The 27,096-nt window shown below is 39.4% G+C and overlaps 2 protein-coding genes across 3 annotated transcripts; one reads left to right on the top strand and one right to left on the bottom strand.

The window, feature by feature from the left end:
* Positions 1–1,346: 1,346 nt before the first annotated feature.
* LOC149315816 (cysteine desulfurase-like) lies at positions 1,347–19,497 on the bottom strand. The gene is made up of 13 exons (XM_089514191.1): positions 19,348–19,497; positions 16,359–16,426; positions 15,842–15,958; positions 15,621–15,704; positions 13,369–13,521; positions 12,442–12,535; positions 11,015–11,149; positions 10,058–10,215; positions 9,259–9,364; positions 7,854–7,935; positions 6,429–6,512; positions 6,211–6,300; positions 1,347–3,025 (listed from the first exon to the last, which is right to left on the bottom strand). Exons 1-13 carry the CDS (start codon positions 19,427–19,429, stop codon positions 2,962–2,964), a joined length of 1,317 nt encoding a protein of 438 aa, XP_089370317.1. The 5' UTR covers positions 19,430–19,497; the 3' UTR covers positions 1,347–2,961.
* Positions 19,498–19,515: 18 nt separating this feature from the next.
* Positions 19,516–26,504, top strand: LOC149315815 (reactive oxygen species modulator 1-like). 2 transcript variants are annotated; one of them, XM_089514192.1, is made up of 4 exons: positions 19,553–19,615; positions 20,852–20,933; positions 22,556–22,686; positions 25,735–26,504. In XM_089514192.1, exons 2-4 carry the CDS (start codon positions 20,880–20,882, stop codon positions 25,841–25,843), a joined length of 294 nt encoding a protein of 97 aa, XP_089370318.1. In that variant the 5' UTR covers positions 19,553–19,615; positions 20,852–20,879; the 3' UTR covers positions 25,844–26,504. The 2 variants fall into 2 exon arrangements, with proteins under 2 accessions (XP_089370319.1, XP_089370318.1); XM_089514193.1 differs by lacking the exon at positions 20,852–20,933 and having other exon boundaries at positions 19,516–19,615.
* Positions 26,505–27,096: the final 592 nt, after the last annotated feature.

Raw genomic sequence — 27,096 nt, 5'->3', positions numbered from 1 at the left:
GAATGCATTTGATCCAAATCCAAACACATTGTACAGGCCAGCACTAAAAGCCGCCTTGTGTATGTCCTGCAACATGAGTCCTTGGTCAAATTCTGGCAGATGTTGACCACACAGTTCTGCTGGACGACCTAGAAATTCCTAGAGAGGTGTTTTAAAAAGTACCGTTGATTTGTAGGGTTTTTTTTTACTTTCACGGGGGTCCTGTGCCCCTGACCACAGAGAATGTGGAGGGACAAGTATATTATTATTTGGGGGGGGGAGTTCATATATGAAAACATGATGGTTATTTCCAGACTGTGATTCCACATAAAACAGCCATATTAAGGCAAGCTGCTACTATTTGAAAGATATTGCTGTCCAGGGGATTCACTAATATGATGTTTCATATATATATATAAGTATAGTATAAGTAGAGCTAATCAAGTTGCAATGGCTTTTAATCAAATGCAATAAAAGATTGACTGACTGACTATAATAACAACAACAGCAAATATAGTCAATTATATCAAGGAAAGTCCAAAACACACTGCAGAAATCCCTGGCTGTGTTAGGGAATCCTGGGAACTGTAGTTTATTGTGCTACCAGAGCTCTCTGACAGAGAAGGCTGTCTCATAAAACTACAGTTCCCAGAATTCCCTAGCATTAAGACAGGGCAGTTAAAGACAAATTCAATGTAGACAATAAAAGAATAGTTGTACAGTCGGCCCTTCTTATACACGGATTTAAGCATACACGGTTTGAAAATGTTCAAAAAAAGTATACATTTCAAATATCAAACCTTGATTTTCCATTTTTTATAAGGGACACCATTTTGCTATGTCATTATATGTAATGGGACTTGAGCATACACGGATTTTGTTATACACAGGAGATCTTGGAACCAAACCCCAGCGTATAACAAGGGTCCACTGTAAAAGATTTCTTATACCTGGGATCAAACATTGAAAGAAACAGGAATTGCAGCCAGGAAATCAGAAGATTAAAATTAGGAGAGCATAGATCTTCTATGATCATTTTTTTTTTTGATGTTCAGTATTATTGTGACCTTGGCCCTTTTTTCCTTGACTTTCTTCAGTAATTGCTCCAAGTCTTTGCTCGTATCCACTTGTATCATCTGCATATCTGAGGTTGTCAGGCCCCCAATATCTAGGTTCTGCATCTACAGAGTCAACCACCCATGGCTTGAAAATACTCACACACAGTTGTAAAAACAAACAAACCTTGATTTTGCCATTTTATACTGTATGAGGGACACCGTTTTATTACTGTATATAGTAGGATCTGAGCATCCAAAATGGCACTGTGGAAGTGAGTTTGTGTCGGCAGGTGAACAAACTACTCAGGATTATTTCTACATTTTTATTTTATTTTTTCCAATAACAATGGAAAAACATTTTCTTTCAGGATAAACTGTTTTCTTTTAAATTTATTTTGTTGGCACCTCCATCCCCTGCAAACATATGTGTCTTTCTCTCTGCTGCACCCATCTCACACAGGCTTTCTCTAAAACAACAAAAGTCAGTTTCAGATGATCCGTCATATAAGGGCACAATACAAATAGCAAATAAGTATTCTGAAGCTGTTTTTCAAATTATTGTACAGTCCAGTGATGTGTATGTTGCAATTATTTGGAAAGCATCCTTACAATCTCAAAAGCTAACTTTATGAAAAGGCAATAGAAATTGCTGTCATTGCAGTTAACATTTCAAACTCAATGCTTCAGAATGTCTAAAACATCTATGCAAGTCAAGCTCTCTCCTCCGTGAAGCACAGTTCTACCTAAACAGAGCTCTATAATGAGCTTTTCCCCAAGGAAGCAGGTACAATGTCAAAAAAATGTTGATGCACTATGGGATTCATACTAAAGCAAGAGGGTATTTTGCCCAAACAAATTTTGATTTGTTGAGAGGATGCTAGTGATCCAGCCAGTGGCTAAATCGGTAATCTATTGTCTTTGAAACTGCATGTACAACACAGCTAGGCTACAAAATAATAAAGGAGGCATGGAAGATACTACAGAACAGCCTATTTTTAAACAGACTCCTCCATGTATTGTAAGAAATAGTATTACCAATGCAAAAACTTCCCATACAAATTATACCCGTACAAGTACCATGAGTGATAGTCTCACCAGTTAACATAATCTTGCTTTGGTAGGCTTCCTGTAGTGAAAAGCAGTGGCTTCACTTTACATATTTAATTATTATGAATCAGCGAAAGCAACCGTGGGACATTTTCATACAAGCATAATCTTATTCCCAAGTAACAGCCTTTTATCTTCCACAAATACTAAAGGAAGCAATGGTGACTGTACACTGTACCATCACCTAAATTCCATAGTTTGAGAAAATACTTTGTAATAACACAGAGTCAGACATAATTAGGAGATGTGAATGTGGAACACTAATATCATTAGAATGAGTAGAATTTCATTGAAAAACGTCATCTCCATTAAGGAAGTAGTTGACCTTGATATAGCTGTATTCATTATTATACAGCACATTGTTGTTGTGTGCATTCAAGCACATACCACTGATCAAAAATGTGATGCAAGCTTTTTAGATGGAAGACTACATTCTATGAAAGGATTACTTCTGAATGTATAATATATACAAACACAAGTTTCTGCTACAGAATAGATGTTGGTGAAATAGATGCAAACCAGTATAGGGAGAAACTATAGTAGAAACATTTCTCACAGAAGGACAGTTACTTGACATCTAGGTTGCCCCAGTATCACCTTCAAATTACAGTACAGTAATTTCTTTGGCCCAAGGAAACAGGTGTCCCTGTATATTTGCAGTATAATCTATGTCTGATGTTTTATGTTAACAGATTGACTTTTAAGAAAAGGCAAATCCACTGTCACATAGAGGTTGTTCATTTTATGTGTCACATAGTTTCTTAGGAATGTTCAGTCTACATCAAGGCAGTCTATGTTTATAAGTCATCTCCTTTGTTTAATGCTGTGTCCATTTAATGCTCTTCAAATCAATGCCATCCTGTACCATTTCCCACAGTGGGCTGTAAAAGAAGAAGGAAAATTCACAGTCGGTATATCATATATACAAATAATTTCTGACATGAATAAATGTTCAATGTGTAAGAACAAAATGTAATTTATAAACAGATTAATCTGAGAAAACATGAATCCTGTGTAGTATATGGTTTGAATCCTATTGATAGTTCCAACTCAATTACTTACTTCATTACTGAATAGTAGTGTCAACACATATGTAAAACCATTTTGTTAATAGGTCTGCTCTAGTTGGGGCTATTATTTAAGCTATTTGTCTACCATCTCTTAACCCATCAGGGCACTAGAGGTGAAGCACAATAGGTAAATAAAAATTAAAACATTAGATACATAAATAAAATATTTAAAAACAAGTTTAAAAACATGTCTTTAAAAATAGCTATAAAACCAACAGTCAAGACAGCCAGAGATGCTATTAGGACTAACAAAAGGATTCTGGCCATGTCTCTTAAAATGCCTTTTATCCTCAAGGATGCAAATTCTCACCAAGACTGAACTCCTCAATCCACACTAAATACTGTTATCACCTTGAGAAACTAACCATGAAAACAAACAGGAGAATTGGAGAAGCTTTGCATGCCAGATTCCAACATGATTCTTAAAGCCATTTTTGTTTTGTTTTGTTTTCCATAAGGCAGTTTAATCTCTTGTGAATGCAAGCATACATAGGCTATATAATCACAATGCCAGGTAGCTGTAAATATCTGTCTGGGGCAGAGGGAGGTCATGGGATGCCCTCCTCCATCATCCCTGCAATTCCTAACTTACCCCTCTTAAGGAGCACTCCATGGGCCATGGGAATGAATGCTGCCTGAGGAAGAAGCTGCAGAGCCACCAGTTGCTTCTCTGGATGCATTAATGCATAGAGATTTGGGTGATTAAATGGCAGAGGGTGGCAGGATGTTTAAAAGGGAGAAAGAATAGCTAAACAGACTAAACAGGATGGCTCCTAAACTGACTAAACAGGATGGCTCCTAAGGCAAGTAACAGGAGTGGTAGGAGCCACAATCTGGTCCACAGCAAGCATCACTGAGGGCAGAGGGCAGAATCATGCAATCTTCCATGTTATTGGACTGCAGCTCCCAGTATTCTTCATTGGCTAGAGATGCTTGGATTTGCAATTCAACAGATATTTGAAGGGCCACATGATTCCCTACCTAATTTCTAATTTCTTTTCAATACCCTTTTAATTTCTAACTCCAGCCTGGGAAAGGAATTAGAAATTTGACCCAAAGGAGAGGTAAAACCTGTAATTTCCCTGCTGCTGGTTTTATTGCCAGGCTAGCCATTCACAAACTGGAGCTCCCATGGATTGCCCTGCCTCATAATAGTCAATGTCCGTGCATTCCCACCGGTGTTTTGATGCAGGCACATGCGTGCACATCGCCACCCACTGACTAATATGGCCTTGAGCTCCTGTGTGTTTTCCCATCTGTCGCAAGCCCCCAGAACTAAACCCCCACAGATGGGAAGTGAAGTACTCACTGTAATTAAAAATGAAGCACTTGCTTCCATCCTATGAAACTCTGTTTTCAAGTAGGCTTTTTGAAGCGAAAATCTACCATTGCAGAGAACATTTTGTGTGGAAGAATAGCTAAACTCTCCTCTCTCCAATGCTGCAATGTCTCCCAAAAACTCCCCTCTCTCCCACTACAACAAGCTGTTTTTTGTTTTGTTTTTAAAAAGAGTCCCTTGCCACTCATCACAGTAAGCAAAGACTATGTATACGGGTATAAATGTATATATAAGTTAGGTATCCCTTATCTGAAAATCCAGTATGCTTCAAAATCCAAAACATTGTTCATGCGTGGCTGAAACAGTGGCCTGTTACAGACAGGCCAAAATAAAGCTGCTTCGAGTCACTTTGGAGGTATGGTATTTCAATGATGCATGAGTCCTAAGAGTCCAAAAGCCACACCAAAGCTGCACTGCAGTCCTTAGGACTGGAGCATGGCTTTGGTGTGGGTTTTGGACTCTTAGGATGCATGCATCATTGAAATACCATACCTCCAAAGTGACTCGAAGCAGCTTTATTTTGGCCTGTCTGTAACAGGCCAGTGACATCTTTGCTTACTGGTGGTTCAATATACACAGACTTTGTTTCATTCATAAAATTATTGAAAATATTGTATAAAATTACCTTCAGGCTATGTGCATAAGGTGTATATGAAACATAAATGAATTTCTTATTTAGACTTGGGTCCTATCTCCAAGATATCTAATTATACATAATGAGACATATGTAAATATTCCAAAATCCAAAATATTGTTGGTCCCAAGCATTTCAGTTAAGGGAAACTCAACCTGTATGGGCATTAGTGAATGAAGCCTGACAAGCTATGTCAGGGGCCTCATATCAGCAAGCAAGATGGCCTTGTAAACTGCTGGCATGTGAGGCCCAGGACATGCACACCTAGAACCAATTTATTCTTTGCCTGAAATAGATCCCCTACCCCTAACTAAGGCAGGTTACAGACCGCCCGTTTGGGGTGGCCTGCACCCGCTCCTTTCCCCGCTGTATCAGGGCCTCAGCTGCCAGACCGGCAGCCTCCGAGGCCCCGATCCGCCGCCTTGCAGGCCACAGGGAAGCGGCAAAAGGCCGCTTCCCCGCAGCATGGAAAGGGGTGTCCTTGGGGCTTCAAGCCCCAAGGACACCCGGCGACAGCAGGGAGAAGGAGAAAGGGGCCCGCTTGGCCCCTTTCTCCTCTGCGTCGCTGGGAGCAGCCATGTAAAGGCTGCGCCCAGCGACGCAAACCCCAGAAGGAGCTCCATTTCGGAGCTGCTTCTTGCACTGCGGAAAAGGCACTCTAGGCGCCCTCGCACAGTACAAAGACGTCATGTCCGCGCCGCCTCATTTGGAGGCGGCACGGTCGTGACATCATAATGGCGGCGGCCGTGTGGAACGGCCACCGCCATTTTGTACGGACTGGGTCCGTACTAGGGTTAGGGGCGTCAGGAAGTGACGCCCCTTTCTAACCCTAATACGGACCCAGTCCGTATTTTCAGGCCTGTCTGTAACGGGCCTCAGGAAGACACCAAATAGTGTTTTCTTCCCCAGTCTTGGTCCTCTTTAACTACTGAATTTCAATGAATCCAAGAACAATTTCTCTTCAATAGAGGCAAAAATAAAGACATTTTGTTATGGTTAAATGTCAAATAATTAGACTTTTACCTCATCTCTCTTAATCTCTTGACATGCTGTATGCATTTTTTCACTGTATAGTCCACTTCTTCTTCAGTTGTAAAACGGCCAATTCCAAATCTGAAATAAAACAGCTTATTAAGAACAACACAATACACACATACAGGCAGTATTTTGCTTGACAGAAGTAATATAACAATTCAATACAATATAACAATGTGAACATTCAAAGTAATAACAGCCCTTGCCTTATAGATGAGTGAGCCAAATCTTCATCTGCTCCAATTGCACGCAACACATATGATGGTTCTAAAGATGCAGATGTACATGCACTGAAGAAAATGAAAAATGAAAACCAAGTGTTAAATTATTTAGGTGTATAGCAGATGTAGAAATTACCATAGCAGACTGCACTGGAACAGCATGCTCTTGATGGGTATTCATCACTGCTGTTGTCAAACTTCCTTCTTGACAATACAGATTAGAACTTCATACAAGAAAGGAGAATAGATTTGACAAGATAAGGACTTCTTGCAAGATTAGTAGAATGAAGGCATTTGAAAAGGTGAAGCAGAATTGAACTTTAAAAAAAGATAAAACAATATTAGAAAAAGTGTAAAGGGTAGAAGTAGGCAGAAAACAAGAGACAAGATGGCACTACAATTAAAAGTGTGTTAAATATGATCAGAAATATCACAATGCTTCAAGATACGACTGAAGAGCTTTAAGAGAGAGGGAGAAAGATGATTATACTGGAAGAATGGCACAAAAGTATCTTACCAGCAAGAATTAACCTTCTAGCAGATTCAAGGCTAAATAACAATACCTGTTTAAATTATGTAGGGTCAAAATCCTGTATCATTCTTGTATTGCCCTTTCCTTCCTCCTACTGCTCTCTGTACTGCCTGGAAAATCAGCTTCTGAGATTTCTCAGCTCTGAAAAACCAATTTTGTGGGCATGGATTGGCTATAGTGGGAAAAGGATCATCCCCTCATTTCTGTTCAATTCCAGTGTTCCATCAGTAAAAATCCAGTGCTGGATTTTATCCATACTCTAGCAAATATTAATAGTATCTTAATTTTTGGAATCTACAATGGTAGGAGTAAGTTCTTTATGAACGGAAGAAATTTTCTAGTCCAAAACAAAAAGAGGATTCTGCATTCATTGACTATAAACTGATACCCTGTTTAAAGGGGTAGAGCATAAAGCTCTGCTGACATACCTTACACTGTCAATGGGGACAGCAAACTTGCCGTCAGCTTTGTAGTGTACCCCACAACCAATAATGTCCATTCTGGACATGGGGCTGGGACAGAGTTCTGTTCACATTCTGACTGATTTACTAAGCTCACCCATTATGCTGTCCATGAAAAAGGAGCTGCTTGCCTTAAGAAGTAGTGGGTACATTTTTATGCACATTTATTAAAAGTACAGTCACTAACACAATCAGACATTATGCCTCAACAGATTCTGGCTTACTGTAGTCAGTAGTGCCAGTGAAATATATGCCTCTTTTATCCTGCTTCTTTCAGGAAGCTTATACAGAAGTTTTAGAAAATCTTGCTTCTGGAAACTGACTTTACTGAAATTTGCTTAGCTTTAACAATGAAAACATAATGTATCCTCAGACCATTCTTGAGGCCTTTTGTTTGTCTTTCATATGCAGTATTACCTTCCAGAAGATAGTGCCACATCTTTAAGTGCCATCAGTAGGCTCTCTCCTTCTACATAGGCAAAAGATAAGTTGATGCAGCCTGTGAAGTTAACAAAGTAGAGTTAGCTTCTTTAAGCTGCACAATTTTTACAAGCAGATAAGTTACACTGGTAAAAACAATGTAGAATCTAGTAGTAATATCTTAAACAATAGCAAATTTTATTTTGCATCAGCTTTTGTCGACCACCGTCCAGATCATCAGATGGATGGAGCATTGCCACTGGTGGCAAATATTTAAACAAAGGCTGGGTTGATGTAGGAATGTGGGGGCATTGAAATATAAAAGATAAAGCAGTGATAATTATTCTAACAGTGGTAACTAACGAACAGTAACAGAGTTATTAGTATGGACATTCTAGCAGAGGTAACCAGGTTAGAATATGTTAGTTTTTGTTCTATGTTTCCATACAAGGCAAAAAAAAAATCTTTTTAGGTGACTTCTAAGTGATTTGGAAATTGTAATTAAGTAGGGCCAGGGGAAATAGAAATGCAGAGTATAAACAGTGAAAATTTTGTGAGCTGTGGCCATTAACAAACAGCAGCTGGGCAGCAATAAAGACCTTGCCGCAGTATGAGCATTTTTTCTTTTAAACCACAGCTGATATTGCAGAACTTGTTATTGAACTCATTACTGTTTGGTGCTAGAATCCCTCTTTGAAATTCTGCTGTAGAAGGATGGCCACCTTAATGTTAGAGACAGTACGTCCCAGTATCATTTATCTATATAGGTATCTGTGAACTGAGACAACTCTTTCTGCATCTGATGGAGTAGATGGCAGCCCACAACAGCTGATTCCAAATAATGCCTGTTAGTCTTTTAGCTGTCCTGGGACTTTTTTATCATTTTAAAGCAGAACAACAACAACCTGAAGACAACGCTTAATTATATTTAAAAATCAAGCACAGAACCACAATTTCAATCTCAATGTCTGGTCTGCTAAAACTATCAATGTTATAATTTAAAGACAGACAAAAAATTAGCTCTGATGTTTTGGTAATTTTTCATCTCAATTTTCTATTTCGCACAGAATACTGTGTAATTTAATAATACAGAATCTACAGGGAATAATGTGAGTTTTGCAATATGCAATGTATTATTTCTGGGCTAACACTCACAAGATTGGGCACAAAATTACACACTACTTTAAGTTAATGCACAGAGTTCTTGAGTTACTGCACAACTGTCTTCTAAGATAATTTTCAGAAGTTTACAGTGCTACAAAATGGGATTTATTTGGGGGTTTGGGGGATTTGAAGTGAGAGGCAAAGACTCTCAGGAAGTCAAATTAAGATAATAAATTCAACAGTTAATAAATTAAGATAATAAATTCAGTAGTGAAACTCAATAGACATTTAATAATACCTGGATATCGAAGCTCTGGATCTCCATTCATGACAACATCAGGAATTTCTGCCATTATTTTTGTAACTAGCCTGTCAGCCAATAAGCTGACTCGCTTATGGTCATACTAGAAAACAAAGAAGATACTTTAATTAGCTAATTAACCAATACATAGATACCTCTTGACCTATTTACCCAGTATACCACATTAAGCATATTTTAAGTTTTGTCTGGAGATTCTGTAGATAACACGATATCCGCATTTTGCTACTATACATCTAAATCTGCAGAGCGATATTTTTATGACAGGTTTCTCCACCCTTGGCAAAGAATATATCAAAGCAGAAATAGGGATGTCCACAAAAAAAAAGTGCAAAACCTCATACAATTAATAGAATGTTCAGTATTCCTACTAGAAACTACATCTCTTCTTTTCTTACTAGCAGCAAGAGAGGATTCACTGTTGCAGTTCTAAGTCTGGGGACTGTAAAAGACGCATGCAATAAGAAAGGACGATTACTCAGCAAATTACTCTAGCATTACTAAAATCAAAAATGTATCAGGAAATGGTTCCACTGACACTAAAGTTTGGTTTACTTAAGCACACTGCATATTTTTGGAAATTAAGGGGAGAATATGAAGCAGAATTACTTCTGTAGCATAGCAGAAGACATCATATTAAATATTTATCCATATAGGCAGGTGAATGTGTTGCACACTTTCTACCATGGCTATGGTGTTTAAAACACAGCAAAATAAAGACAGCTAAAATAAATGGGTCTCAATCAGTTATAAACCCAAATTGGATTGCACTTTGTACCTCCATCTCTTGTTGAGCCAATTCACAAGCTGCCCCAAGACCAACTGCTAAAGGAGTTGGCACAGTCCCAGAACGTAATCCTCGCTCCTGGCCTCCTCCACTCTGTATAGGTTCCACTCTTACTCTTGGTCGTCGTCGAACATAAATTGCACCAACCCCTTGGAAAAAAAGTTTCTGTTTAGTAGACAAACAAGACTTTGCATAATGCAAGGTTTTGGAAAGCTCAGAAAACCTCCCCTCCCTCATCATTATTCTTTTACCAAAATCCTCGGTCACAAGAAGAAGAAATGGATGTGATTAACATTTTCAGAGATTCAATTTCCCCTGATAATACCAATTCCTCTAACCATTGGAATGGTCCTGCAAAGACTGAATCCTCCTCACTATACAATTCTTTCTATCAAATTACAGTACTAGCTACAGTATTCCTTAAAAAAATAAAAAACCTTACTCTTTACTAGTGAGTACTTTCTTCAGCATTACTTCACTCTAGAAAATAAGAAGCAATAGTGTGGCACCCTCAATCAAAGAATAAAAGAGTAATTCAGACATACATACATAATGTTGCATTCATACACATATTCAAATAATAAAACATAAAAGTTGTAATTATTTCACCTATCAATAACCTAAACAGATTTTTAAACGATAAAAAACATAATTCCCAGACAAAACAAAGGCTGTTAATACATTTTCCTTACAAAACAAGTCACTCTATAGCCTTGGGACAAATACAATTAAAACCTTGCTCCCAGCGACTAGAAATAATATACAAAAGGAAAAAGCATAAATTTGTTTCCTCCTTAATTATCAACACTTCGATTTTCCATGTCTCCTTGCAGTGAAGACATTGCTGTATTGCATATCCAACTTTTATTTGAAGAACTAATCAAATAAATAAAGGAACATTGAGCAGTCAGAAAGAATAAATGCCATGCAATTAGAAGAAATGAATACCTTTGGGACCATAGATTTTGTGGCCACTGATGCTCATTAGATCAATTTTCATTTCATTGACATCTAATGGAATTTTCCCAACTGCCTGTGCAGCATCTGTATGTAAGAAAACTTTATGGGAACTGCAGATCTGACCTGTAATACAAAAGCAAGACTATTCAACACCAGACAATTATTTTTGTCTGGTTACAATATGATACCCAGTTTACATTTTAAAAACTGTTATGCCAGGGAGGAAAAGGCCTTAAGACTTGGTTCAAGGACAATTTTTAAAACATACAAGAATAATCCTTTTTAAATACACACAAAAATAATTATTTTTCACTTTATGAATTCCCTGAATCAATTTCCTGGGAGTGCTCTTTAAATGTGTCTGACCACATTACCGAACTACACTCTTAGTGCTGCTATTCCACTTTTACTGCTCTGGTTGTGTCCTGTTACATTCTGAGGCTTGTAGTTCAGGGAGGCCTAAGAGCAATCTGCCTGAGAATTCTAAATGCCCCTCCTTATATTGCAAATCCCAGAATGCAACAGGAGGCAGCCAGAGCAGTTAAAGTGGAATAGCAGCGCTATAAGAGTGTAGTGTGGTAATCTAGATAGGGCATGTGGCAACAGAATCCTCTTTGAGTATAGACAGTGGCTTGCTAAACTAAGCATCACCTAGCTGAGCTGGAGTTAGGGTCTATTTAGCAACCAACCAGCTACAACAATTCACTCCTGAGGTGGATTTTGAGAATGAATACAGGGGCACTTCTCTTCTCTAGCTACTCCTAGACTATTAATGGGGGTGGGTTTAACTGCATGAACAGCTGGTCGCAACAGGAAAATCTGCACTTCTGCTCTGACAAAAACAGCAACAAGTGGCAACTTTAACAATTATTTCCTTTTTCTTTTTCAAGCATGGAAAAATGGTCACAGATCTGAAGTCGAAGGCTTTCATGGCCGGCATCCATGTTTTTTTATGGGTTTTTCCGGGCTATTTGGCCATTAATCCTCTTTTGCATTAGCCTCCCAGCGTGAGGCCGGCCATCAGCACAGAACAATACACATGCAAATCACTGCTGCATTCCCAGGCTCACACAGTACATATAGACCCACTTTTTCCAGGCAAGCATTCTCTGAAGATGCCAGCCACAGATGCTAGCGAAACATCAGGAAGAAAATTTTCTAGAACATGGCCACATAGCCCGAAAAACCCACAAAAAACCACGGTCACTGATCTCTTCTGATCACTGCAAATCCTGAATACAAACAGTGAAACTGCCAGACATAGAAATGAGTCAGTGCTTAGCTTCCAAATCAGCAGTTACGTAGGTTCCTGTAGCCCTTTGTCTTAATATAATATGGTTCATCATAATGCTCTGGAACATTGTTTGTTTAAGCCAAGCTATTAAGAGTGGAGATCACCAACTATATCTACTTACCAATATCACTAATTGGTTGTATCACTCCTATCTCATTATTCACAGTCATTACTGAAACCAAGCCTGTGTCTGGTTGTATTGCATTTTGTAGGTCCTGGCAGAAATCATGCAAGAGAGAGAAGTAATTCAAGCTATATGAGTATATAAAAGAGCTTGTGAATGCTCTTTGGAAAGTTATATTGAGCTTTTACTACACAACTACATGCAATAAATACATCAGAACTGAATGCTGCAAAAGTGAACAGAGGAAACGGGAGGAAGGATTTTCATGCCAGAATTAACTCTTAAGCCTTGGTGCAATCCCAAAAAAAGTTAGTCATGGGTATGTTTCACTTAGATCAGTGGGTCAGATGTCAAGTGGTTCTGCACTAGGGGACCAAGGGACTGACAATTCCCTTTAGCAGCAATTCTTTAGAAAAATATGGAAGTGGCAGTGGTAAATGAAAAGATCCTGTGCACATTCTTAAGGCCACACACAGCCCTTTGGGCACTTACCACTGACATTTATTGTTGTGTTGGTTGTATGTTTTGTAACTAAGTACTAACTGCCTTGGGGATCTTTAATAGGGCTGGAAAACAAAGAATAAATCTTTTACATAAATAATAAAAAATATATATGTTGATGTTTTTATACTACAAAATGTTTATGCTACACGTTTACACTACGAAATGTCCCATTGTGTTCCAACAGCAATTTTGTTTTACTGGACTAAACGAATAGTAAGTGTTGGACCTTATGAATGTACACAGGATCTTTTCATATATTATGACCTAACTTTCTTCAAACCATACCTGCTGAAGTGATTCAGTTTTGTCCAATGTGAGAGAAAAGCCATAATCCAGCCTTTCTTATTTTTACCTGACATTTTCCTTCTCTCTCTCTCTCTTTTGACAGCTCTCTAATAAAATGAACATCAAGCTTCTTACCTTTAAATCTATAATCCCATTTTTCTTTACAGGCAAGTATGTAACTCGAAATCCCTCCGCTTCTAGGGCACGACAAGAATCCAGCACACATTTGTGTTCAGTTTGTGTTGTAATTATATGTTTCTTTCTGGATTTATAGAATCTTGCAACACCCTTTAGACAGATGAAAGAAAAAGAGTATAGATTTTTAAACTGAAATGGTGTAGCTTTTTAAGAATAATATTAAAAGTGTGAAATGTTCAGTTACTGCAATGTCTGGGACACTGAAACCTAGAGCCTAATTATGCTTCTTTGGGGAGAAATCCCACTGAATTTGATGGGACTTAGACTCAAACAACTATGGACAGCATTGTCTCAGGCTGTAACCCTATATGCCCTTGAGTGGGTTTTAGTGCCACTGAACCCAGAAATATACACATAGAATTGTGCCACAAAGAGTTTTTTTTCAGCTTCAATTTTTATATAAAAATTTCCAACTGTCATGATTGTAAGGAACATTTTATGCTATTATTTATCTAAATAAAATTACTGCAGTGGTATATAACTACCAAGGAAAATATATGCAGTCACAGGACCTGTCATTTCAAACTATTCTGATAATAGAATGACTACTCAGCACAGATACGTAACAGACAGAATTAGGTCCAGTGTTACAATAGGCTACTTATATCCTGGATGATCTTCAGCTAGACTGCTCTGAACAGAGCCAAAGCTCAATGAAACAAATAGTGCAATCCTACACGTTTACTGATAAATAAGATCTACTGACTTTATATACTGATAAATAAGGCCTACAGTATGACTTACTTCCTAATAAGAATACGGCTGCATACTTATCTATTCAGAGGTCTAATTGGGGCATTGGCCTGAGAAAATATATATATAAGGATTGCAGCCTAAGCAAGTTATGATTGCAATGTAAGGCTTCAGCATTATCCATAATTACCTGGGAGTAATTCCCATTAAATTCAGCAGGGCTTATTTCTGAGTATATGTATGCTTATGCTGTAAAACTGTTCAAGCTTATGCCAAGTGTTGTTAGAGACTCATCTCATCATAAAACCTTGTGAACATACAATTACACACATTCATTGGTTTTTTAAAAGACTTTTATTGAGAAATACAATTTATGAAACAAGGTTTACAAATTAACTAACACCACTACAAAACATTCACATCACATACTGAAGCAGGCAACTAGAGTTAGTATCTGTTTAGTTACACACAATTATGAAAAATAAATACCTCAGAGTTAAATATTTCTCATCATCATATACACACAAACACCAATTTTCAGCTGAGAGCAAACAATCTTACAGTAGCACCCATGCTCAAGGAGAAGATAGAAACATAGTTGGGGAATGCCAAGGTTCACATTAGTGTTTTCAAAAAAATATTTAACAAAAACAACTCTTAATAGGGCAAAGAATCCCTAAATAATCAAATGACCACTGAGAGTACTCAGCGGCCACAGAATACTGACTGACTTGGGAAGTGGTAGATGAACAGAAAACAACTGAAAAGGAGAATAGAAATAGTTTCTTGAAAAGGAGCATACCACCTTGCAATATTTTGAGGGGATGCTCTAAAGTAAGGGTGGGGAACATCACACTCTGGAACAAATCTGGCCTTTCTGGAATCCTATACCATCCCTCTCAGCTTTGCCAGGTGGCCACAATGTCTTCCTCATAACATCATTTTGGGTAGTTTCTTATGTTTTATGTGCCCCTCCGCAACCTTTTTCTAAGCTTTGGCAATAAGAGCTTAAGCTAGAATGTGTTGATTTTTTGGCTGCACCCTTTTTGTCTTTGGTTGACTGGAATATGGTCCTAGGGCTGAAAGAAGATTCTTTAGCAACTTCAGCTCTCCATATATTCCTGGATTGCAGATGAAATGATCCCTCATAATTGGCTAACAACATTTGCAGGGCCACAAGTTGCCCACCTCTCCTATTTAGCCCCTTCTTGCAAATATAAAATCAGCAGTGATTTCCAAATATTTTCAGATAATTATTATTCAGAAACTGTATTTTCTGTTCACTTTCAGCAGATTACATACCAAGTTGTCAAGTTAAATATTATTTTTGAGGCTTGCCATAACTTTCTTACATGTTCAATCAAACCAAAACCAGATATATGTGACTGTGATGTTGTTCTTGATGTATTAAATTCTGCCTTCCTTAGGGATAGGATAGTAACTCTGACTACTGTGAGTTGTTTTATGACATCAGATATTACGATATAATATTTTACCTTAATTGCTATATTGTTGGATTCTGTTGCCCCACTGGTAAAAATAATCTCTCGAGGATCTGCTCCTATTAGTGATGCAACTTGCTGTAAAAATACAAAACATCATTGTAAATTATAATATTTGAAACAGAATTCTGCAATATCTAACAGCATCAATTTGCAGAGTAGCTGAGCAGGAAAACATCCATAATTAGGTTATAAGAATAATGCAGAATCCTCACCTTTCTGGCTTTTTCCATGGCAGATTCACTTTCCCAGCCATAAGCATGGGTTCTAGAGTGTGGGTTGCCATAGAAATGCACAAGATAAGGCAGCATGCTGTCCAAAACCCTGGGATCCTAGAACACAAGTTATAAAACTTTATTTCACTGCAACATTTTTTTCCCTTGTAATATATAGTTATATATATACTGTGAGAGCAGGCTAAAATATATAAATCTTTATTTGTCATATATGATTAAGATCAAGTTGCTAATATTTAAATTATTTTAATGTTTTAATTCATCTCTTCCTGCTGCTAGATTCAACAAAAAAATTTCACAATCAGAATTTAGCAGAGTATACAGTATACATGAGATTCAAACAGCAATACTAGGAACACTTAGGTAGGAGTAACCCACCTACCCCTGAGTAGAACAGGAACTACATCTGAGTAACCTATACAGAACTGTTTTGTAAATCTGATTTACTATTTTAAAAAAAAAAGACTATCACTAAATGAGTACTTAGTTTACAAACCATAGAAGTAGTTGCTTGGACATCCATGTACAATGGCCGGAGTTCAGATTCCTCAACATTGCTTTTACCTAGGAAAACACAACTACATGAGCAAGAAATGCAAATATGCAAACAGAAGACATGAACATAAACATTTATTAAAGTAAATGATAGTAAAGAGTCATATATTCTTTTAATAATCTTTCTAAACTTTCTTGAAAATATTTAATTCAGTTATAGCAACCAATCTCTAGACTGAACTAAGCTGGTCAATCAGATATAATGATAGTGTCCTTTGAACAAAATATGGCATTTTAAAAATTGTATTCCAGTTATAGAAAAGTATCAACCACCACCTTGAGGTGAACTCAGTAAAGCCTTGAAAGGGCAAGATTGAGTCTGTTCTGATTTTATTGTTCAGCAAGATGAAGTGAGTAATTCCAGGTAGACTCACAGAGTTGGAAGGAATTCCAAGAACAAACCAACCCAGTGAAAACAATCCACCGCTAAACACTTCTGAGAAGCAGGCATCCAGTGGGGTTTTTTTTGTTCAAGCCCCTTAATAACCTGAGAGTCTACCAATATTCAAGGGAGTCTATGCTCCAAAACACACTGCAAAAATAATCTAGTTTTGAGACTGCTTTAACTGCCTTGGCTCAATGCTAGGGAATTCTGTAACTGTAGTTTGTGAGACATTTAGCCTTCTCTGTCAGAGCTCTGGTGCCACAATAAACTACAATTCCCAGGATTTTCTAGCACTAAACCAGGGCAGTTAAAGTGGTCTCAAACTGGATTATTTCTGCAGTGTGTTTTGGACCTATGTCATGGTCAAAACATTTTCACATGCAAACTGCTGGGTTCCCATCAGAGTTGCCAAAGTAATGCTTATCAACCCAGAGCTTTCATTTTAAGAATTCACTCCTAAAGAACCAGCATTAACAAGACTTTTGTAAGCTACAGTAGAGTCCAGCTACCGTGTTGTCAGTTATAATAGGAGGAAGAGAAAGGCAGACTTATCCAACACCAGGAGAATTAGCTACTACATTTTCACATGCTGCGTCTGAACCCTTTGTGTATACAAAGGCTAATCACAACTGCAGGGGAGAGGGAAGAAATTTGCCACAACCTGAACCACTTGGGTTTATGGTTCTACAATACCTTTGTTTACAAAATTCTAACTCGCTCTCGGCTTCTACTGTCATCTCAAATTGCTTCCAAGTTACATCACAACTGCTTTATATAAGAAAGTAACCATGGAAAAATACAGCCTGAACAGCAGTAGTTATCTAATGACAGAAAAGACTGGGAAAGTCCATTCTTTTTTCTCCTTTGCAGGCTGTACAGATTGCCTTTCTCTTATCCAAAATGCTCGGGGCCAGAAGATTTTGCATTTATTTATTTATTGGACTTTTGAATATTTGCACACGCATAGCGAGAGATCTTGGAGATTGAGCCCAACTGTAAAGCTAAAATTCAAATCTGATGTTTCATGCACACTTTCTACCCATAGCCTGAAGGTGCTTTTCAACATAACGAATAGTGTGATGGTTTGAGTGTCAGACTATGACTCTGGAGCCCAGGGTTTGAATCCTGGCTCAGCCATAGAAACCCACTGGGTGCCCAGGCACACTCTCTCAGCCTCAGGGGAAGGCAATGAATGGCAAGCCTCCTCTGAACAGATCTTGCCAAGAAAACTTGCCAAGTTTGTTGTGGCCCCAGAACAAAGCCCTGGTGGCACAGTGGTTAAATGCCTGTACTGCAGCCACACTCAAAACCACAAGGTTGCGAGTTCAAGACCAGCAAAGGGCCCAAGCTCGACTCTGGCTTGCATCCTTCCGAGGTCGCTAAAATGAGTACCCAGACTGTTGGGGGCAAATTAGCTTACTTGCTAATTAGCTTACTTGCTGTTCACCGCTATGATCTTTGGAATAGCGGTATATAAATAAAACAAATTATTATTATTATTATTATTATCAGCGTATAGGGAGTTACAATGGCATGCATCACCAACAGCATTCTAGCTCTCTTCAGATAATATACCAACAGAGGCTGCATCCGCACTGCATAAATAATGCAGTTTGACAATGCTCTAACTGCCATGTCTGATTCCTATGGAATCCTGGGCTTTGTAGTTTGATTGGGAACCATTCTGTTTCTCTGTATTCTGTCCTGATGGCCACATCTTGTCTTGAGTATAGACATCTGGGCAACAGGGCATTCAAATATTGTGGCACTTCCATTCCTCTATGGGGAAGCCACAGCTTTTTGTCATCTATGTAGTCAAATACTTTGCCGTAATCAATGGAGCACATGCAGATTTTCTTCTGGAATTTTCTGGTGTGCTCCATTGTCCAACTTGTTAAATATGCAGATTTATATTATATATATATACACACACACACACACACACACATAATATATATATAGAGAGAGCAAGACACACACACACACATATAGACAGTATGTATCTCAGAGCTATCTGACAGAGGCTAGTGCTCAGTATATATATATACACACACACACACACAATATATATGTGTATATACACACACAGATATACATACATGCATAAGAGCTCTCTGACAGAGAAGGCTAAATAGCGCACAGGATTCATATATATGCGTACACACATAAACACATATACATACATATATATGTCAGAGCTCTCTGGCAGAGAAGACTAACTAGCACACAGAATACACACATATATACAGTATATATAACCCTGTGCGCGATTTAGCCTCCTGTGTCAGAGAGCCCTGGCGCCACAACAAACTACAATCCCCAGAAGTCCATGGCATGGAGTTTAGGCAGTTGAAGCGGTGTCAAACCGGGTTATGTCTGGAGTGCGGATACAAGGGGGCGTGTGTGTGTGTGTGTGTGTGTTGTCCTGCCCAAGGGTCCATCATGTCCACAGGTTACATAAAGAGGCGCCAAGGACCTGCCTCCTGGGAGGGAGGGAGGGAGGGAGGGTCCAAGGGGCAGTGTTCGGGTGGTGCCTGTGCTTTACCTTGTTCCCGGGCGAGGCCCGAAGCCCTTCTCCCTTGGAAGAGCCCCGCTGCCCTCAGCGCCCTCAGCCGCGACGCCCACATCCTCGCTCGGCGCGACGCAGACACACAACTAGCAACAGCAACTGCGCCAGCGACGACGCTTGACTCTCCCCTCCTCCCAGCCCCGCCCCTTTAGAATTTCGCTTCCTGTGACGTCACCAGAGCGCGCCGGAAGTGTAGGCCGCACGGAGCCAAATTGGGAGTTTGGAGGAGCTGGAAGAAGTCGAGGTGAGTGAGGGGGACGCGCGGGAGGGAGTCATGGCGACGCAGCTGGGTTTTACTCCTACAGCTCCAGGGCTGCAGCCGCACGGCGGAAATAGTCCGTTTTGGCCCCGCTTTAACGGCCCCGGCCCATAACACGCTGCCCTGCCCCTCTTTCTTCCTCGGCTGCATCCGCACGGGAGAAATAATTCGGATTAGCGGCCCTGGCTCCGTGCTCCCGAATTCTGGGAACGGTAGTTCGCTGGTTTTCTTTTGGAGTTTCCTCATGAGCTCCACTGTCCAGAGTTTGCAATAGGATCCCTAGTGCCTCAGATAGAGAGAGAGAGAGAGACTGTATATAGACATAAATGTACACTGTGTGTGTGTATACGTGAGGCACTAGGGATCATATCTAGTATATATATATATATATGTGTGTGCACTAGGTATCTCTAGTGCCTCATAATCACACACAATGTATATACACATAAATGTACACTGTGTGTGTGTGTGAGGCACTAGGGGTCATATAGGCCATCAGGACTAGGCTGAAGAAAGAGCCTCCTCCCTCCATAACTGTCATCCTTCTGCCTGTGAGGGAGAGAATTAGGCTGGCCCAGCTCCACCAGGGCTAGCCTGAAGAAGCAGAGCCCTCCCTCCAGTCCATCTGCCTTGGTCCAGGCCTCAGAGGGAGAGAAGAATGCTGGACCTGATCCCCTTCCCCCTCACCATTCCCTTCTCCTTTTGTGTCGTGTCTTTTAGATTGTAAGCCTGAGGGCAGGGAACCGTCTATTATTCCCTCTGTTGTAAGAGCCAGGATTCCCAGTGATTGGGCGGCATATAAATAAATCCTATTATTATTATTATTATTATTATTATTATTATATCTGGGAACTGTAGTTTATTGTGGCAGCAGAGGTCTCTCACATGGGACATGTGTCTCACAAAACTACAGTTCCCAGAATTCCCTAGCATTGAGCCAAGGCAGTTAAAACAGTCTCAAACTGGATTATTTCTGCAGTGTGTTTTGGAGCATAGCGCCATGCTGTGGAATTATAGTTCCCAAATTCCGGATTATTTCTGCCATGTGGATGCAGCCGAGGAATAAGCAGGACAGAAAGGGAAACCTGCGCCCCGATATGCGATGAAGGGGCCGTGGAAGGGAAGCTCCAAAGTCTTATTGGCCTCATCCTGGAATTTGTTTCACTCAGTGGTTGCCTTGTGAAAGCTAACCTTTCCTCGTTTATTTATTTATTTATTTAGGGGATTTAAAGCCCGCCTTTCTGCCAAAATGGGATTCAGTGCAGATATCCTAACTACAAAGGAGGACAAGGCACTGCCACATGTATGACATTCAAGAAAAGTAGAGGACATGACCAAATAAAAGCTTTTAAAAACCCAGTCATATCACTATAAATTCATGCTTCTTAGTCATGCTCAAAATTGAGGACATTTTTGGAATTCCTCCTGGACAGAAGGTTGAAATGTAGGACATGTTCTGGAAAAGAAGGATATCTGGTCACCCTGATCCAAGGCAGCTAAACAAGCATTTCCAGAAACAGGCCTGTGTTCCCCTAAAATAAGACTTTGTTGATACAAGCACAACAGGATTGCTTAAAACCTGGATTATTTTAAAATTAGACTTGCTGTAGCACTTTCTCTCTCTTTATTTGTTCTTGTGTCCCTTTGAGTCATTTCCAATTTATGGCAACCTTAAGGTGAACCTATCATGGGCTTTGGCAAGATTTGTTCAGAGGAGGTTTGCCTTTGCTTTCTCCTGAGGCTGAGAGAATGTCACTTGCCCAAGGGCAAGCGGGAATCAAACCCTGGTCTTCAGAGTTATGGTCGAACATTCAAACCACTATACCACACTAGCTCTTTAGTACTACTTTGTAAAGACGACTGCAGTTTTAAGGCCAAATTACATTCTTGTCACCAAGCAGAATTCTCAATGTTTAAAATGCAAAGTGATCCAATAGCACCTTTGAGACTAGCTGAAAGAAAGAAGCTGGTAGCATCAGCTTTAGTAGACTTGAGACTCTGCCCCGTGCATCTAAGGAAGTAGGTTCAAGTCTATGAAAGGTCATGCTAAGAAACTTCTTTCTGTCAGAATCAGGTTAGTCTCAAAGGTGCTAAAATCTCTTTCCAAACGAACATGGCTATGGCTTTGAATTCTATTCTCAGTGTTCAAGTTAATCAATAGTTGCTAAGCTGGTTGTACTATCAGGATATGCATTTTGAAACAGATTTTAAAGTCCATTTCTCTGTAACACTATCCATTGTGTAGAGAGATCATGTAGCACCTTTGAGACTAACTGAAAGAAAGGAGTTGGCAACATAAGCTTTTTGTAAAGTCTGTTTGAAGTAGACTTTAGTCTAGGAAAGCTCATGCTGCCAACTTTTCCTTCAGTTAGTCTCAAAGGTGCTGCAAGATCTCTGTATACTGATTCTACAGAATAACATGGTTGTATCTTTGAATTCTAACTCTATCCACTGCTTTTGGTTTTACTCTTTTTGAGCTCTGGTCACTAAGCCTTTTAGAACAAGAATTAGCCCCTTTTGCTTATGACAGTATTATACTGATCCTTTTAAAATAATGTTTCAGAATGGGAAGGCAAGACAAACTTTTCTGGGAGCCTTCAGGAAGCTTTCCTAGGAACTGTAGTTTATTTAACTGCAGTGATTTTGCATGCAAAAAATTACTTACGTATTTGCCCAGATTTGCCCGTGTAAGTAGTAAGTATTCAAGTCCAGGCCTACTGCAGTGGTGCTATTCTTAAATTTTGGTTGCAATCCTACAAAAGGGCCTGCCAAAGCTAAAGCCACTCCTTAAAAGTGGCCTAAGTGGTTTCTTAGAGGTATTCACCTTGTTCCGTTTCATCCAAATTGGAAATGAGAATAATCTTATCTGAAGAAACAAGATGTGTCAGATTGATACTTCATTAGTACTTTTATTTATTTTTCTAGATGCCTGTGACAGTGGGGCCATATGGCCAGTCGCAACCCAGTTGTTTTGACAGAGTAAAAATGGGCTTCATGATGGGCTTTGCTGTTGGTATGGCAGCAGGTGCAATGTTTGGTACATTTTCTTGTCTCAGGTATGTTGAAAACAGACTGCTGCAGTTGTATGTAAATCCTAGGAAGAAGCTGTCACCTCATCACATTTTCACAGACAAGGAAAAGAAGCTATATTACACAATACTAATCTGTTGTTTCCTAACTCTGTTTAGATTTTAACTAGCTAACTGGCTAAAGCTGCTTTATTTTGTTTGCTTGAGAGTAAGATCCATGGAAGACAGTGGGACTTCTTCCACAAACAGAAACAGGATTTGACTGGACATTAATACCATTTCTGTCTCTACTCCAGTGTTGTTTTTCTGTAACATACACAAATCCACATGCTTGTAGTCACCAAATGTGGTAATGGCACAAAACACAGTAAGACTTTGGATTTAGTCCATCAATTCCTTCAGGTACTTCCCAAGCAAACGGCTGGTGGTTGAAGCCGGGAATCCCTGTTTATTATGTTGAGGTATTTTAAAATCCGTGCTGCGGTCCCTGCCTTATAAAGATCAGCTCAAGATTTCATCACTTCCATTGTTATGAACAGATAATAGAATTCAGATTTGCTCCCCGTGAAAACACTGGAGGATTTTTCAGTTGCTAGAGCTGGTGATTTTGGCAGCACTCTGATCTGTGGAATAAGGAAATGGTCCAGGCTATGAACATGACTCATAAATATCCTTTACTTTGGTGCAGAACATGGGCTCTTTGGTTATCTGAAGTGCTTGAGTAGATGACTTGAGCAGTAGTGGAGAAAGACATGGGAAGAATCCAATAAACCACATGTTAAGGCACATTTTAGAACTGCCTCTGCAGTGGTGAAGAAATTATTCTTTTCTACCTCTTTCCATCTCCAATGCAGTTGTTTCATGTACTCAAGAAACTATTACGTGATAAACTTCAGATAGCTGAGGAGGAGCCCTCAGAAATGCATTGTGATCAATTTACCAAATATTTTTTTACAGAAAGTTCTTTGGATTCATTCCGATTTGAACTTTAGACTGAAATCTTGGGTTGTAATTGTTTGCTTTTTCTGGACGAGTTTCAGTTTGTTCAACATGATAATACCGACAAGTTGTTTGGAGAAGTAAGGCCAATCATTAGCCTGCTAGACCAACGTACATTCTAATTACAGTCGGCCCTTCTTATACACGGATTTTTTATACACGGATTCAAGCATACACGGTTTGAAAATGTTCCAAAAAAGTATACATTTACCTTGATGTTCCATTTTTTATTATGGACACCATTTTGCTATGTCATTATATTTAATGGGACTTGAGCATACACGGATTTTGTTATACACGGGGGATCTTGGAACCAAACCCCAGCGTATAACAAGGGTCCACTGTACAACTGCTGAAGAAGGCTGTTCAGATGGATAGTGGAGGTTGTAAATGCTTCTCTGAAAGTCATATACATTCCAACCCCTTTAAAATAAGTGATTAAAATACTGTACTTCTGCTATAGAGATCTTAACTGGGCTGCACTACACTAGAAATTGTTGGCCAGTTTTTAAGCTATCTGTTTAAATTAATATCTCAGAGTGACTTTCTTAGATGAAACAGATTACCTGAAGCAATTCCAGTATATATTCAAGTCTGGATATGAGACAGACACAGACTGGGTCACCTAAATAGATTACCTATGCTGAGAATTCTGCAGGGAGAATGCATCCCTTTTGGTTCTGCTGTACCTCTCAGCTGTGTTCAGTACCACTGATTATGGTATCGTTGTCTGCTTTGGACATAGGATCAGTATACTGCAGTGGTACTTGTCCTTTATGACCGAACATTATGCTGGGAAACTTTTTAATTTCATTAGCCATTAGCCTATTCCCAAAGAGTTCAGTAGGGTTCTCATGCTTTTCTACCTGAGGTCACTGGTAGAGGCCACAAAAAGTTTTGGGGTTGCTGTCATCACTATGCTGATGATACTCACATCTATCTGTCTCTTTTACAAACAAGGAGATTCTTTTACCAAGGAGGCTGTAAAAGTCCTGAATCACTGTCTGGATGCAATAAAGGTTTAGGTGTGTAGGGATAAATTGAGGTTCACTCCAGATAAGACAGATGTCCTGTTGGTCAGTAAGAAAGCATTACAGTAGCCTAACTAGGAACTAATTAAGGCATTGAGCCACTGACCAGATCTGTCTTCCCTAGGAAAAGGGCACATAATTGAAACTGACCAAAACCACTCCTGTCCTTCTCTGAGCAGCACTGGGTCCAAGGGCAGCCCAACTACAAATATGATCTTTCAGAGGGAGTGCAACCCTATCCAAAATATGTTGTGATCCTAATCCAAGGTTAGCATAGAATTGGAAGGGGCCTCGTGGTTCATTGAATCCAACCCCCTGCTTAGTGCAGGATTTCCAGCTAAAACAAGTAACTTTCCAGCCTCTTTGAGATGACCAATGGAGACACTATCACCTTTCTAGACAATTGGTTTCATTGCCAGACATCTCTTACTGTCAAGAGGTTTTTTGTAGATTCTATTGCATTCTGAGCTCTTGAGTTTCTGGCAGGCAGCTAAGAGTGCATCTACACTGTAGAAATAATGTAGTTTGACACCACTTGAAGTAAGGTAACTCCATCCTGTTATTTTCCAAATTGTTTCTGTAACTGAAGGGAGCTTTAAAAGTAAACTTCCATCTCACTTTGAGACTGATGTATGAAAAAAAAAACCCTCCACAGTTCCTGGGATTCATGGAAATAGGTATGAGCTGGGCAGGTTGCTTTCTGGGATCATGGCTGTCATAAACTGATTGACTAAATACTAATCACTGGACATAAGGCTGCATTGTGGATTGTAGACTAGTAAAACAAACAAGATTTATAATCCCTTAATCCTTGTACTGAGAATATAGGGACAGCTGTTTTCTTCATCCAGTAGTTGCTGACCTTGTCAAAGAAAAGCAATCCCACTGCATGGCTTGCACACTGATACTTTGCTTTCTATGAACCAATGTGTGAGGGACCTTTTTTAAGTTTTGCATGTCAACCATATTTTCCAGTCATCAGATATATATTTTTCCTTGATTATTCTGGGGAATAAATCCTTGTGCTCTGTTCTTTCTCTTTTAGGATTGGCATGAGAGGACGGGAATTGATGGGTGGTGTCGGCAAAACCATGATGCAGAGTGGAGGAACATTTGGGACATTTATGGCAATTGGCATGGGAATCCGCTGTTAACCTGGCATCTTTTTTAACCATAAAGACTATTTGAGGTCTTTCTGTGTAATATAATAAAAGTCTTTGCACCAGGAGAGAAACTTGGTCTCTGCCATTATTGCTGGATCAATAGTATGTATTTGTCTCCACAGGCCAAAGTGGTACACTGGACTCTTGATATGTTCTAAGATCCTCCCGTGGATACCAAAATCTATGGATGCTGAAATCCTATTAAATACAGTAATGAAGTAAAATTGTGTCCCTCATATAAAATGACAAAATCAAGGTTTGCTTTTTGAAATTTATGTGTTATTTTGAATATTTTCAATCCATGGATGGTTAAATCCATGGATATGGAGGGCCATCTGTAGATGTAATAAGGTATGGATCTTTTGGTAGGAGCTGAGAGAATGGAAGGTTGGGAGTGACTGGTGATTGGTTAAATGTCTGAGGGGATTTTTAAGCGACAGATGTATATTGCAGTTAGTTAAGGGTCTGTCAAGATTAGGAATATATCAGACTGAGGTTTGGGGATTAATTAGCTGATGTTTAGGGGTTTGGTTAACAGGGTCAGAATTACCCTGGAAATGAGTGTGTGAAAGTGATGCAATTAAGATGTATTGAATAATCTGTGATGTTACGTTCAAATGCTGTTTAATAAATCATTATTTTTGTGTTATAAGTTTTTGCCTCTGAGAATGCTACATATTGGAAAGTTGAGGTCAGGTCAGACACAGGCCCATGATGGCAGCAGTTAATAGAGTGGTGGTGTCCAGTAGGCCCCTGCAGTGGTGGGGCAGGAGGGGGTCCTCACATTGGTGGCAGAAGTGGGGATAAGGGAAAATCCTCACATTTGGTGGGTGACTTTGAAGTCTCTTATTCATAAGGTCAAGGCAATTAACAACAATCAGTTTGTGGAGAAGGCAGAAATGAATCAGAACCATCTAGGCTTCTCTGGCAAGAGCTGGGTCTGGTCCACTTGGTGAGGGTTTGTCTATGGATAGCTAAACCATCACCACCAAAGTTTTCTGAATCAACTCCTTACTGAAAAATAGCATCAGTATTAACTGCTGAAGAGTTGGAATGGAGGAAAGAACAGAAATTGATATCTGTGTTGGGAGGAAGCCAGATGGAAAATCAAAATGGTTCCCCACAGTATGAAATAAATGGCCAGCATTGCTTGTGCTTGAAACACTGCCCTCCTTGGGAAACTGGGAGCAAAATACTGTTTAATGACAGCTGGACACTTATCGCTCTGATCCCTTTCCTGATCT

Source organism: Sceloporus occidentalis, unplaced genomic scaffold, assembly GCF_023333645.1.
Source record: "Sceloporus occidentalis isolate IW3139 unplaced genomic scaffold, rSceOcc1.0.p SCAF_3, whole genome shotgun sequence".
Lineage (NCBI taxonomy): Eukaryota > Metazoa > Chordata > Lepidosauria > Squamata > Phrynosomatidae > Sceloporus > Sceloporus occidentalis.
Note: the sequence above shows the minus strand (reverse complement) of the source record. Positions and strands in the feature narration are given on the sequence as shown.

Coding starts and splice junctions, on each gene's coding strand:
- LOC149315816 (XM_089514191.1), bottom strand. CDS start 19,429: ATGTGGGCGTCGCGGCTGAGGGCGCTGAGGGCAGCGGGGCTCTTCCAA. Junction 12,536..13,368: donor ATGGGATTATAGATTTAAAG/GTAAGAAGCTTG, acceptor GATTTCTGCCAG/GACCTACAAAATGCAATACA. Junction 10,216..11,014: donor CAAAATCTATGGTCCCAAAG/GTATTCATTTCT, acceptor TTTTTTTCCAAG/GGGTTGGTGCAATTTATGTT.
- LOC149315815 (XM_089514192.1), top strand. CDS start 20,880: ATGGGATTCAGTGCAGATATCCTAACTACAAAGGAGGACAAGGCACTG. Junction 20,934..22,555: donor AGGACAAGGCACTGCCACAT/GTATGACATTCA, acceptor TTATTTTTCTAG/ATGCCTGTGACAGTGGGGCC. Junction 22,687..25,734: donor GGTACATTTTCTTGTCTCAG/GTATGTTGAAAA, acceptor TTTCTCTTTTAG/GATTGGCATGAGAGGACGGG.